Below are 14,935 nucleotides of genomic sequence, written 5' to 3'. Positions count from 1 at the left end.
AGTGCACCCCTACACTTATCACACCTAGCAACTTACAAGATGTAAAGGATCAGCTGCTAACGTCTTGGTGCCAGCTACAACAGCACATCTTCAGAGGTGTTGTGGAGTCCATGAGTCGACGGGTCAGAGCTGATTTGGCAGCACAAGGGGAGGGGGACCTACACAATATTAGGTGGGTGGTTTTAATGTTATGGCTGATAGGTTTATATACAGCAGCTATTTGTAAGCAAAGATGATTATTAGTTATTTACACACACACACACACACACACACACACACACACACACACACACACACACACATATATATATATATATATATATATATATATATATATATATATATATATATATATATATATATATATAAGATGTTATGTTGTAAAATGCATTTTCTTAGGTGGCACAAACATAAAAAGGTACATGTTGTATAAAAAGGTAAAATAATACTGTAGTTGTTTAAGTGGTAGTTTAACTGGATTTGTTTTTCCAAATAAAAAGGTAACAGCGAAAGAGTAAATTCTTGTAATTTAGCACACTGACACAAGTAGATTGTGTGAAATGTTTCCTAGAATAAATGCGTTTTTATTTTTTTATTTTTATACTGTACACTAATTAATCATACATGTTTTTTTTTGTTGTTTTTTTTTTTTTTATAAATACACAGAGCAGTAATAATTCAAAAAGCACAAGAACATAACACTACTATCTGCTTTAAACAGGGAGTAGGAACCATTTGAGGTTCTCTTCGATTTCAGGGGTCGGATTTCCAGGCGTGCCGCGCAGATTCGCTGATTTTCAACGCATTCTTTTCCGGAAGTGTATTTTTGGAATTATTTGTAGATCTGACGTTTTACCGGAAATTCCGGTGTTATTTCACTTTCGATGAACGCTGAATGTGTTTTTGCGGTCTTTTGGATTTTAACTTTTTTTTTTTTCAAGGTACGAATTGGAAAACTCAAACCTAATCATTGTGCATGTGTGTTTTTACATATATATAAATATATATATGAATAATATAAATAATGTGTTATTAACGTTTGAAAATGGCAGCTGCCACAATGGCTGAGTGTAGGCAGTTTGACAGCTCTCGTGCAGCTAGCTAGGTGCTAAACTAGTTAGCAGTCAACAGAAGGAAGGAGTCAGGAGCAGCTCCTTTATTCCTGTATTGTCATTTTATTTCCAGCTTATTCAGTGTCGTACATTTAAAGAAAGCTGTGTGCGATGTGGAAGAAATATTTACAGGTTTAGTTAATGTCAGCTCATAGATGGATAACATGCTCATTCACTCGCGCGCCCATCATGGTTTATTTATCTAATTATCCAGATGATTTGATGGTAGCGACTACTTTATTTCGTTTATTGACATAATTTCAGCTTCATATTCCTGTTTCTGCCCACAGAACTGCCACTCACTGAATTTTTTTTGGTTTTCCCACCATTCTGTGTAAACTCTAGAGACTGCTGTGTGTGAAATTCTCAGGAGATTAGCAGTTTCTGAAATACTCAAACCAGCCCATCTGGCACCAACAACCATGCCACGATCAAAGTCACTGGGAACAGTGGGTTATTGGGAACACTGGTGGTCAGCGATTAATCGTTGGGAGCAATGGTGGTCAACAATTGATTGTTGGGAGCAATGGTGCCCGGCGATTAATCGATGGGAGCAATGGTGGTCGGCGATTAATCGATGGGAGCAGTGGTGGTCAGCAGCTAATCGTTGGGAGCAACGGTGGTCAGCAATTAATCGTTGGGAGCAATGGTGGTCAGCGATTAGTTGTTAAGGACAACGGCAGTTAGCGATTAATCGCTAGGATCAATGGTGGTCAGCGATTGGTCGTTGGAAACAGTGGTGGTCAGGGATTAGTTGTTAAGGTCAATGGTGGTCAGCGATTAATCGGTGGGAATGATGGCGGCCAGCGATTGGTCATTGGGAACAATAGTGGTCAGCGATTAGTCGTTGGGATTAATTGTTGGGATTAATTGTTGGGAATGCAGGACATTCTCTAACATCTACTCAGAAAGTAAATAGATTTGTTCCTAGGCTCTTTTTACACATAAAGTTGCAAAAGGGGTCTAAAAATCTAGCGATAATGTCAGTAAGTTGCCAACACTGTTCTGTGGTGCCCCAAATAGGAGCAAAAAATATATATCAAGTGGACCACCAACATCCACCCGGTCAGCACAAGTAGGCAGCTCAACTCACCTGTCAATCATGTTGCCCCACAGTTCAGAAAGCTCCACCTCTTGCATTAGCATTCAGGTGTAGCATACAGGTCTGTTACCGTGGGGATATTGTAATTATTCAGGCGTCAGCTGATATTTTTTATTATATTGAAAATATAACGTGTTATTGTCGCATCCCTGGATTGTTAGTTCAGATTGAACTTGTTCCACTAACCACCAACATTATCGACTCCTCTTTGGATTGATCTTTGGTTTCCCAGGTCACAGCGAGTCCAGTGACATTGAAACAGCATGGGTCTGTTATCTGACCCGAACCGAAGGAAGGCGTTGACCAGTCTCCTCACGCGCCTCAACACTCCCATATGGTAAGCAGTCACTCATCAGGCTTGGCCAAAAATAAAAACCCCAAAAAACTTACATTTGAATTTATGGTCTTAGATGTTAGGCTTTTCAAACTATTCTTCATATTTTTATGATCCAATAACGTGAACATCACCATTCGCAATGCAACCTTTCAGATTCAGTGTTTAAAAACATAAATAATAGTCATTCAAATAGGGTTAAAGATGCCATGAATTGTGCCAAGTGAAGTCTCCTTAACGCTCTGTTTGGACCACAGTGTGGTGTGCTACCTGGCGGCCGTTGCCTGGTTCATGGGCATGGCGTTTGAGCCGTTCACTCTGCGGACGTACATGTCGGAGAACGCAATGGGTTCCACCATGGTGGAGGAGCGGTTCCCCTCAGGAGAACGAGCCTTGGCTACCGCACGGGAGTTTGCAGCGCAAAAGAAAAAGGTTGGGTAAGTAGAACAGGCTTTCATAAAGCTGGCTTGTTTCTGTATGCGTTGAGAGGGAAATGTCTGCACATGATTGTCTCTTTATTAATTCCTGTCTCGCTCTCGGTCACTGAAGGGGCATGCCGGTGGACTGGCTGGTGAAGACGATGCAGGCCAGAGGGCTGGAGGTTTTCACTCAGAGCTTCTCACGCACTCTGCCGTTCCCTGACGAGAGCAAGGAGAGATTTGTGAGTTTGTACACTGGCATGCACGCACAATCCGATTCAATTCAGTCCCGTTCGCAACAGCTTTATCGGCATGACTTTACGTTATACGGTATTGCAAAGGGACCAGGAAACTTTGTTTTGAAGTGGAAATGAACATTATGCAGTGACTAAAGGATGGAAACTAACACACAGACAGGTGAGAAATTAACGGGGTGGGGAGGGACGACATAAAGTGACTTAGTGAAGTGTTGAACACGAAGGCTATAACATATATGGTGTATAACCCTCTATTATTACCTTAATAAGGAATACACAGTGAAAATGTCTTTGGGAACAGTGCTTGGACCCAGAAAGGTTCAGTCTGGAATATATATTTTTATTAATAAAGAGTTTTGCATAAGTGAAATAAGATTTCTCTCTCTCTCTCTCTCTCTCTCTCTCTCTCTCTCTCAGATGGTTCGAGGCACTAATGTGTATGGGATCTTGCGAGCGCCTCGAGCTCCACGAACAGAATCCCTGGTGCTCAGCGCCCCCTGCAGTCCCGGCAACAGCAACAACCAGGCAGTCGGCCTCCTGCTGGGTCTCGCCCAGTATTTCAGAAGTGAGAGGCTTTAAAACCTCGATGTATACCCCCACACACACTGCACACACGTCTTGTGCATGCATTCACATTTAAATTTCTGCTGTGCTTTTTAGTAGAAAGTAGAATTGTAGGCTAAAACAAAAGTCCATGGGCAAAAAATAATAATTAACAAAATAAAAACAGTCATATCCACTACGTCATGCAAGCGTAATGTTTGTAATGTTGTAATCTCAGGTCAGATTTACTGGGCTAAAGACATCATATTCCTGGTGAACGAGCATGACCTCATTGGCATGCAGGCTTGGTTAGAGGGCTACCATCACACCAACATCACTGGTGAGTTACACATCTCCTCTCCAGAAGGGAAGAGCAGTTGTGCTGTTGTTTTTGTTGTTGTTGTTGTTGTTTTTAATTTGCACATTTAAGCTGATGCCAGCTGAACAGCCAAAATCCATCAGAGCATGCTGATAGGACTGCCTGGCCAAACATGTTTAATATCAAATATTAATTGAATTCAGTGAAAGACTGCAATATTCAGAGTGTTTGGTTCAGCCTGTGCTTGTCCTGTTGTTTCGAACTAAATACCGAACATTTCAAACTTCCTTTCAGTGCAGATACTGAAATTACTGTATGATCCAGTTCTTTCATTGTAACAGGTTTGTTAAAATGTCACTGGAACATCTGCTTTAGTATTGAATACACAACAGGCAAGTGTTATCGTGTCATAAAATTCAAGAGCCAATCACGTTTCAGTATGCAAATACATATATAAATACTAAGTACTCTATGCGAACAGACATTTCAGTCATCGGTCGAACGTATATAAGTAAATAAAGGTTATGTGAAATACACTATATTCACTACATGCATTCATATACACACAATATGCATTCCCAAAATCTGTGAAATGAAAGGTATTGTGTAAAGTTTTGATCCAATTCATTCATTGAATCCAGGATTTAAACCTGGATTGGGGAAACCCTGGTGTAGGTGCATCTACAGCGTCGAATCTTTCAAAACGTGTCTTATAAAACTTATAAAATATTGTCCTTATTTTAAGATCAAGGTGAAACGCTTTCCATCCCAGCACTCCAGCGAGCTTTAAATCATTTCAAGACCTGAACATGGACTTGAAGAGAAAATAGAGCGATTAAAGTTATGTTAACGTAAACACCATGTATATGTTTTAATGAAAACATTCAGGCATGAATTATTTATATACGCATATCCAGATTCTTTAGATTTCCTTTTGTTGTTGTTGTTGTTGTTGTTTATTTTTTTTACTTGCTTGCTACATGGATCTTGATTGGATGAAGTCTTCTAACGTCCAAAACATTCAGGTCTAAAATATGTAATGTTGGAGACAAACATTTTATAAAATATAATTGCTGAACATTTACACAGTTTAAAACTGTTGCATGATGCAAAAGAGGCAACAAAAAATATATAGCTTTATAGTTAAGGTGTTCAGGTTAAGGTGTTCAGTTAAGGTTTTTTTTGTTGTTGTTTTTTTTGTTTTTGTTTTTTTTATGTAGAGAGCTATAAGATCTATAAGTCATGTGGAGGTGCTTTCCAATTCATGTTTACCTCAAATATATATATATATATATATATATATATATATATATATATATATATATATATATATATATATATATATATATATAATTTAAAAAAACAGAGCTTTATATTGACCTTATACATGAAAGGGTTAAACGTGTTGTAGGTATACAACTTGCACTTCTTGTCTTCTAGTTTAGACACAAAAATCTAAATTGTTTCTCTTTTTCTTTTGGCGTAAATCCGACGCTATGCTGTAACGGATCGATCCCTCTGGTCTATCAATCAGGGATGAGTTTCACGCCGCTACAGGGCCGAGCCGGCTCCATCCAGGCTGCTCTCTCGCTGGAGCTCAGCAGTGACGTGATCACCAGTCTGGACCTGGTACTAGAGGGGCTAAACGGGCAGCTCCCTAACCTGGACCTGGCCAATCTCTTCAATGCCTTCTGCCAGAAGCTCGGCGTCCTCTGCACCATTCAGGGGAAGGTAAGGGAAACGTCAAGACGTGGACTGTATAGATATCGTTAAATCATCATGATGCACACCGTGCGTGTGGAAACATTTTTAAATGCTATAAAAGCCCTTCATAACATAGGTGTTTTTGTTTTATACCGCAGCATTGTATGTTTTATATTAGTAAAATACCTGGAGCTATTTAATAAGGCTATGTCTGTTGGAGTTAATTGTTTTGAGGAAGGTTTTATATTTGCAGATATTTTTAGTGACAAATAATATGCTGATTCATTTATATTTAAAGTAAGACCTGTTGTTTTGCCTAATGTTCACCGGGACCATTAATGATATGTGAGAATATTTGATTATATATTTACTTACATAGTTCTTTTCATCTACATAGTGCCCTACAAATGAGTAATTTTTTTTAACAAATATATATTGTTTGTTTGTTTTTTTTTAATCGATATAGTATAATAAATGGTTTAAAATATATTTAATGCTGAAAAATATGATTTAAAAATGTCCTAGGAACACCATCTTCACATTTTCAGCCTGATTTACAAATGCCCCATCTGTAAACATGCATGATTTATGTAATTTATCCTTCCACCATCCCAAATATCTAACCGGCTAGCTAACGGCTAGAGAACAAGTTCACATCTGTCACGTCTGTCATTCAGGGAGCTCGCTGAAATTATATAAAATAATATATAATAATAATATAAAATATCTCAGAATTGTACATCGGGCTGTCCTCCGTGTCGCGTGTTAAAAGTGTAAAACGTATTTACAACATGGGTTTTTTTTTTTTGTCACGAGACGCTTGCATTCTCTCTCAGCTCCAGAGAAACGACTGGGACACTACGGAGGGTTACACCGTCGCCGCACAGACCATGATGCTGATGGTGCTGAAGCAGGCGAGCGGTCGGCCCTGGGGTGACCACGGTCTCTTCCTACGCTACCACATCGAGGCCGCGACCATCCGCGGCATCAACAGCTTCAGACACTACAAGACTGACGCCACCACTCTCGGCAGGTCTGCCGTGTTTTCCTTACTGTCTGTTAGACCAGGGGTTCCCAAACTTTTCCAGGGCATTAAAAATACAGACTTCTGAATATATCCCCCTTTTTTATTAATAATTACGTCTTGCATCTTTACATTACATTAGATTAGGAATTGATTGTGTGTCTGTGGTTGTCTGAGAGTGAGAAAGAGAAAATCATGTATTTATTTATTTTTCACAACGAATTGTTGAGGCCCCCTGGCGGCCCCCACTTTGAAAACCACTGCGTAAGACACCAGGGGCCTCGTTTCATCAACGCTGCATAGGAAAATTTCAAAATGTTATTTTAAACATTAGAATGAACATGCACACAAAAATGGGTTCTGAAGGTACATGGGCAGTTCACTCTCTCACACACACAAATATAAAGATTAATAAAGCTTAATAAATAGCAATAGATTATATTCACTCTGTGTGTGCACGCATGTAACTAATCAAATACAGACACGCCCACAATTAACCATATATGGTATGTAAGAGTGAATATTTCCCAATCTTTATTTGGATTAATTCTGCATTTTGCTTTGATAGGTTCTCACACCATTGATAAACACCATTGATAGATGTCTTGCTCTAACAAGAGGTCGAGCGATAGAGGATTTTACCGATACCGATAACTCCGTCGGCGGTACCTACCTGCCGATAACCGATTAATCAACTGATAGTTTTTCAAATTGATACTGAATGAAAACATAACCCTCGAAGTAAACTACTGCTGAACTTTATTACAAAAATAAACAGTGCTGACTCTACCATGAAAATGTACTGTATGTTTTAAAATGAAATAAATATATCAATACTAATATATAAACAATTAGTAAATATTAAAGCAAATAAAAATACACATCCAAACTAAACCAAAAAAAAAAAAAACACTTCAAATAACACAACAAAATTTGTCAGTGATAGTATTTATTTGGCCTCTAGAGGCCGCTCTAGTACTGTATAACGACAGCGGACGTTTCTCATCCGCTCCCGCATCAGTGCGGATTTTAATACAGTATCTTTAAGCAAATTGTTCTGGACATTGGCTGTCTTGCACTGATCTGAGATCAGAACCATGATGCTGATGTTCAGTTAAGCTCCAGATTCTTCTTTTTGTGGTCTTTCAAGAGGTCAGCACCATTAAAGAGACAATAAGTGAAAATTAGAGCTCAGTATTAATGTGAAGTAAAAAAAAATAAACATTGGGTTCCAAATGATTTGTAAATAAAACTCTCTTTTGTGTATTTCGCTCTCAATATTTCTCAGGCTGTTGGAGGGAATGTTCAGGAAGTTGAATAATCTCCTGGAGAGACTTCACCAGTCCTACTTCTTCTACCTGATGCCTTCGCTGTCTCGCTTCGTCTCTATCGGATACTACATGCCTGCGTTTGGCCTGCTGGCTGCCATCCTGCTGCTGCGAGTATCCGCTCAGCGACCCGAGTCTCTAACATGCCAAAATACTTCTCTAGGAGCACATATTTATGACCCCAACAGTTTGTATTTGTTTTTAGTAAATCAAGGCACCGATGTTGATATCCATCATAATGGCTTTCTTCACTGTGCATTTACGATGTCTGTATAAAACTCGTGAGTACACTGACTAGCAGCAGACGTTCTCGCGCCTTTAACTAATGCAAAAGCGTTCGCCCTGTCGTCTAAACAGTGTCATCTATAGCTGAGAGTCAAGAGAGAAAACTTTGCCATGGAAATGGGTAGAATACTCTCTCTCCTCTGTCAATCACAGTAACATTTGGCACTGGTGGGCGTCTGTGAGCTCGTGTATGCGGAAGAGGGCAGATAGCGCTTTCCTACAAGTCCGATACAGCATGAGGAGCAGTGAACATATATATTTTTTCCTGCTTGTTTATTTTACCGCAGCATGTTACACTGTGCTCATGCGTGCTCTTTTGCTAAGCTACAAAAGATCACATCCTGAAGTGACTATAGTAATTGTAATTGGAGGTTTAATCAAATTGTCTTCAAGATCCTTGACTTCAGTGCAGGCGTTAGATCTGTGGGTCCAGATCGGGAGTCCAGCTCCAATAACCCAGGATGGAGTCGGTGAAGCAGAACCGGTCAGTATGGAGAGTTTACAGCACTCACTCGGTTTAAGTTATGAACATTTTCAAAAGCTTGAAAGCAGACTCCTGAGTGACGCATCAGAAAGTCGTTTGCCCTGCAGGTAGGAGATCGTGAGTTCGAAGGGGAATTATGGCATACTGTTTATTCCCTGTCAATCGCAGCGATGCTAGCCAAGCGGACATATCTGTGAGCTCATCTATGCGGAAGAGGGCAGATATCGTTTTCTTCTTCCATACGAGTTATTCTGCCCTCCTATTCAACATGAGCATCAGTTTGAAAAGAGGTGCAGTTTGCTGGCTTCGTATGCCTTGGAGAAAGCACCTGTTTGCCCCACCCATCCTCCTTAGCTAGAGTTAGTTAGCTAGTAGTGACAAGTTGTAAGACTAAGTTTTCTCAGCTTCAAAACAGCTTCCTTTTCCCCCATAGACAGCTCTCTGGTCTTCATGTTGGTTTATCCTTTTTAACAACAAATGCAGTCTTCACAGGCAAAACCCAGGGTTCAAACTGAGAGTAGCCATTCAGAGCTATTCATTCTTTAAGCAATCAATTAAACAGGAGACACCTGGGCAGCAACATGTGTTAGTCACATGTTCCAGTATTTTTGATCACAGGAAAAGACGGGTGGGTTCAAACAAAAGGTGCCGTGTTGTAAGTTGTTAAACACGTCTAGATGTGAATATGAGGAAATTAAAGCTGAAATTCTGATCTATTGTCTGATATCATCTTTTGATCTTAAAGCCAGGTATCTTTAGTGTACAGCAAAAGCAAAAGAATTGGCCTTGCCGTTCTAATACTTTCGGAGCGGACTGTATGCGAACGTACAGAGTCAAATCACGATCCTTTAACCATTTCACGGTTTTGATCTGGACCTGTGTGAATTTCCACATGATTCTACATTATACTGTAATTAAGATTAAATACAGCTCATTGGCTTTAGTGCCTCCAGTGGCCATTTTGTGTAAATACAGGTTATTCGCGTCATTTTCTTAGTATGAATGGAATCTTTTTTTTTTTTTTTTTCTTTCTTCCTCCAGCCGTCTAGTCCAGGTGTCCTGTCTGTGCTGACTCCTATAGCGATCAGTCACCTGACAGGCGTGGCTCTGTACACACTCCCCATCCTGTCTCAGGACATGGCAGTAGAGCACTTCCCCGTGTCTGAGACCGAGGCCGTGGTTCTCACCGCCATCGCTATCTACACTGCAGGCTTGGCACTGCCACACAACACACACAGGTGATACTATACACACAATACACGCATACAGCTCAGGCAGTTCTCTTGTATTATAATATTTAATGCTTTAATAGAAGGCTTCAGGAATCACAGTAGAACTAACCCAACAATCACTCCGAACCACAATGGGGTGGTGTGAGTCACTGTTCACACCCTGAAGTTCATCATTTTCTAAAACAGCTCATCACAGTGTTTTATTCTTCTTATACAACAATTAGCTTAGGGTTAGTTTTACTAACCCCTACGTATGTCGTAAAACTCAGCGTTACAGCTTTACCTATAACTGGACACACCGGAGACTCCTTACATGAATGTCTCCTACAAAGGTGATACAAAGTCCCGGTAAATGAGGTGTTGCTATAGAAACAATAAGGTGTTAGAAGCAGCGCATTAATATACCTAAACCTGTGGTTTGTTTTGCAGCTGGAACTACAGTCAGGACTGCTGTGATAGAGAATGAATCAATAATGTATCTTTTTACTGCCAAGTATAAATACACAGCTCTAACATTGGCGACTTTTCTGACTCCCTGATATCACCAAGGTTAATGTTGACTTAATTATTGAAACGCAATATTATAATAAAGCATGTGTGTGTGTGTCAGGTTGATCTCAGGTGAGGGAACGGAGCAGGGTTGGCGGTTGCTGAAACTGGCGGCGCTGCTCTACCTGGCCGTGCTGCTCGGCTGCACGGCTCTCATCAACTTCTCCTTGGGCTTCATCCTGGCCGTCACGCTGGTGCCTGCTGCTGCCTGCGTCACGCCACACATGCCCAAGTACGTAAACACACACACGTCTACACAAAACACTTCAGTTCATCTTAGCCAGTAAGTAAGTGAATTTCAACAACATTTGACAAGGACTGTCATGACTTTCAATCTGCTTGAAAGCCAAGTTACATCACGATATTTACCGATTATACGAGAACGGTCGAGAGGCTTCGTCGTCCTGTTCGTCTTTGTAATGAGCTCTCGTGAGCTTTTACGCTCCAGTGTTCTCATCGTTAGCTGAACTAGAGTTAGCTATGAGGTTAGCTCATCCAAAGCATCGCCTTACCTGTCTCTCTATGTGATAAAAATGTTTACATTTACACAATTTAGCAGACGTCCTGCAGAATCTGCTCTATCCACTTCTTAGTAAATAACTGTGGAAGAATCAGAAAGTAACCAACTCTTACCTGAAGAAGTTTTTGTCACACTGTCCCGTTAATAAATCAGCATTCCCTATATACAGGATATAATTCAACAAAAGAACAACTGTTTTTCAGTTTTTAATGCTTTATACGTATGTGTGATTCTCAAAGTTTTTGTTTTGTTTTATTTTGCTGCAGTAGAGGAAAACACACAACCCATATTATCAAAGTTATTATGTTTAAGGGTCCAAGCACCAAAGTCAACCTAATGCATTCTAAGGAATAGAAAGTTCTATGGGTCTAATAATTTTTTAAAAAATTTGCAAAGCAACTTGCGGAGGTTTTTGTGCTTTTTTTTTTTTTTTTTTTTTAAATTGGCGAAATCGCATTTGAACGAAATTGTTTTCGCGGTGATATTTGGTGGTAAATGAGAGCTTTTAGCTATACTTATGTTCGAGGCACGTGAATAGAAGAGGGCTTTAGCTGGACGCGCGTCGCGATGACGTCACACGACGTGACCTGGCCCAAACCTGCGGAAAATCTGCGGTAATTTTGAAAAATTGCACGCTCCTCCGAATATCATGGGGGTTTGCTTGATTTTGCGTTCATTTCTGCGAACCCTAAATCGCTAAGTCCTGGATGGACTGTATAAATAAACCAAATATTCCCTGATGAATTTCAAAATGAAAGTGTTCATGACATAAATCTGTACCGCAGGGGCTCTGGGGAATTAATTTTACTGTTAAAGCGGTATCTAGCTGCAAAAAGTTTGGGAACCCATGATGTACAGTATATACGCTGAAGGAAAAGGCTTTTAAAGTTGCAATTAAAAAAGTGAAACAAAACAAAAATTTGTTCCTAAATTGCTTGAACGTGGAAACATTAAGTAGGGGACGGGGAATCATTGGGAATTTAAAAAAAAAATTCAGTTATGATGTAAATACATCATTCGATTTTTATCCTGCAACCCTGATCAAAACGCTACATAAGGAATCTCTACTGTTACTACGCTCCTGGATGTTCCGTTTATTTCCAGCCATGTTTGGCCTCGTTAACGAACACCAAAGCATGGAATAATCTGTTCATGATTTTGACTAAAAGCTCAATTGGGATGAAATATCATACACTCCAACAAGTATACACTTGCATAATAAACCGATTGAAGCCAGCCCCACCCAGTTGACCGAGTAATATCCATGTAAATATTTGCGTCCGATTACTTTTGCTATCGGAATCGGCATGAGCCTTCGCTGCATGTGTGTCCGAGTTGTTACGAGCTCCTTGTGCAATAAAACAGTTCATGTTGCAGATGAAATGATTGTGCGGATGGATGGGCATTTCTTGTGTTCTTCTCAGACAGTACTCTTTATTAATATTGTTAATATCAGTGTGTGCGTTTTATATTATTTTTCAACAAGCAGGTCATCCTTGCTCCTGAATTTCAGGCAGATATCAACTTTAAGATGAGGTCTTTCGAGATTAGGTCTCAAGCTGTTAGTTGGGGTTTGACAATTGAACCATTCCCGTATTCACGAAGCTCCGCCCCCAGGATCTACGGAAGCCTGTGTAGCATCCAAACACAAGTTTTCCAGACGAGTTTTCTCAGCAACTTAATACACTTTTCCTAATGCTATGACTTTTTTTTTTTCTACATATCATCTGTGGTGATTTATACAAGTAAGGAATAAAAAAAAAAAATGTCTATTGCACCTTTAATTTAATAAATACACTCGGATGAGAGAAACTCATTAACGACTTGGACTCACTGGACATTATGGTTATGCTGATACTAAACCTCGCTCTGTGCAGGTGCATTACTCTACATCCTGTCCTGTCCTGTTTATTAGGAATATCTGCATTTGGATTGTGATGACTCAGCTTTTTCTTTTTTTTCTGTCTCTCAGGTCTTTAGGTGCCTTGGCGATGGTGCTGCTCAGTCCAGGCTGCGCAATCTTCTACTGCATCTTCCTCTTCCAGGACCTCCAGGAAACGCCGGTGACGCTTCCCGAGTGCTCTGTGCTCTTCCTGTCTGTCATCTCTCAGGGCATCCTGGACCACACCCTCTACGGTTCGCTGGTCTACCCTCTGCTGGCGCTGTTCGTGTATCCGTGCTGGCTGCTGCTCTGGAACGTTCTGTTCTGGAAATAAGGACATGAACTAAAGCACCTGTCAGGGAAACTGATCAGAAGCACTCAGACCTGCCTTGGGAGGCACCTGAGAGGCAATTTTAGGGGAAACGGGGCGGGGCTTAATGAGCAGCCATGGAGGGGGTGATCAAGAATATGGGAGGAGCTACTGAAACACAAGAAGATATAGGAAAAAGAAAATTGCAGAGGGTGTTTTCTCCTGTAAGCTATTTCTTTGTATGTTGTTCATATTTGTTTTCGGAGACTAACCAGGAAAGTCGTTTGTTTAACACTGGAAGGAAACGTAAATATGTTTCGGTTTGGTTTTTGTTTTTTTAAATAACAGTACGCATCAGTGTTTGTCTGGGTACCCGATGCTTTATAACAGCTAGCAGGAACCACAGTGTTTATACTAATGGCACATTACACTGTGTGAAACTGCAGCCAGAAAGAGAACACGTTCACATTTGAAGCCTTACTGGCTGAAGGTCGCTGATAATCCGGGTCTCTAATTAATGTGACGAGCTGTTCTGAACAAAGTAAATGAGGCACAATGTCATGAAAGCAAGCATATGGTACACCAACCTAACCTCCCATTTTGGTTTTCTTTATTTGCAAATCTGTTCTCAGAGTTGATGAACAGTTGTTGTTTTCTTACTTGATTTGAAATGTACTTTTTTTTGTTAATAAAACGCCTAAAAACTGAAAGTCTGTGAATGAATGCTGTCTGTGCAAGACGTTCACACTCTAAATAAGGATCCTACATCGTTCCTTGAAAACAAATAAACACTGTATCTACTTTACTAGGATAAATGTCATTTATTTCATAATCGTTCACTCTGAGTAACTTACTGGTAATGCACTAACTTCCTTTACACACCAACACGTACACGATGTACAAATGACTTCCCTTTCAAAATGTGTCTGGGGTTTCTTAAGGCATTTCTCATTTAAGGTGCAAGTTAAGAAGAAAAATGTCTTGCGGATTACAATGGATTATTTTACATTTATTGGAACAGAAAGTGTTCACTCAAATCTAAACGATATAGACTTTAGATTTTGTTTACTTGTCAGAATTGCATTTGTGTAAATAAATAAATAAATAAATAAAAATGTAAATCTCTGTAGCATAAATCCAGGGTTCTCAAACTTCAGGGACTTAAACTGTAAAAAATAATAATAATAATTAATTAGTTAATTAATTAATCACCCTGTAGTACAGCTTTCTGACAAAACAAACAATATTTATAAAAAAAAAATCTATGAGCATTATTTAAATGTGTACAAAAATATTTTGGCTATGTATTGGAGCAATGGACTTTTATTATTATTATTTTTAGTTCTGAAGCTTCCACTCAGATCTAATTCGAATAAAATTTGTCAATGTTCCTTAAGTAATTTTAAAGGTACACTATATCTACATTACTATGTAATAGGTACACATTAAACGTGCACTATATGGCAAAAGTATATGGACCCCTAACCATCACACCCGTATGTGTTTGTTGAACGTCTCATCCCAGATCGAT

General features: G+C 39.6%; 1 protein-coding gene across 2 annotated transcripts; it reads left to right on the top strand.

Annotated features, from left to right (window-relative positions):
• Nucleotides 1-837: 837 nt before the first annotated feature.
• On the top strand, nucleotides 838-14,209 carry gpaa1 (glycosylphosphatidylinositol anchor attachment 1). 2 transcript variants are annotated; one of them, XM_017473008.3, is made up of 13 exons: nucleotides 838-941; nucleotides 2,447-2,551; nucleotides 2,806-2,985; nucleotides 3,098-3,209; nucleotides 3,642-3,789; nucleotides 4,006-4,107; nucleotides 5,621-5,817; nucleotides 6,627-6,823; nucleotides 8,103-8,256; nucleotides 8,840-8,911; nucleotides 9,953-10,149; nucleotides 10,754-10,924; nucleotides 13,185-14,209. In XM_017473008.3, exons 2-13 carry the CDS (start codon nucleotides 2,478-2,480, stop codon nucleotides 13,426-13,428), a joined length of 1,848 nt encoding a protein of 615 aa, XP_017328497.1. In that variant the 5' UTR covers nucleotides 838-941; nucleotides 2,447-2,477; the 3' UTR covers nucleotides 13,429-14,209. The 2 variants fall into 2 exon arrangements, with proteins under 2 accessions (XP_017328497.1, XP_017328498.1); XM_017473009.3 differs by lacking the exon at nucleotides 838-941 and adding an exon at nucleotides 1,144-1,164.
• Nucleotides 14,210-14,935: the final 726 nt, after the last annotated feature.

Source organism: Ictalurus punctatus, chromosome 7 (assembly GCF_001660625.3).
Source record: "Ictalurus punctatus breed USDA103 chromosome 7, Coco_2.0, whole genome shotgun sequence".
In the NCBI taxonomy this organism is placed as follows: Eukaryota; Metazoa; Chordata; class Actinopteri; order Siluriformes; family Ictaluridae; genus Ictalurus; species Ictalurus punctatus.
This window is presented reverse-complemented; position numbering and strand designations above follow the sequence as displayed.

What these genes read in the sequence shown, in the direction of transcription:
- gpaa1 (XM_017473008.3), top strand. Translation starts at nt 2,478, where the DNA reads ATGGGTCTGTTATCTGACCCGAACCGAAGGAAGGCGTTGACCAGTCTC. An exon ending in CGCCTCAACACTCCCATATG is followed by an intron (nt 2,552 to 2,805) that starts GTAAGCAGTCAC and finishes TTTGGACCACAG; the next exon opens with TGTGGTGTGCTACCTGGCGG. An exon ending in TCTCGCCCAGTATTTCAGAA is followed by an intron (nt 3,790 to 4,005) that starts GTGAGAGGCTTT and finishes TTGTAATCTCAG; the next exon opens with GTCAGATTTACTGGGCTAAA.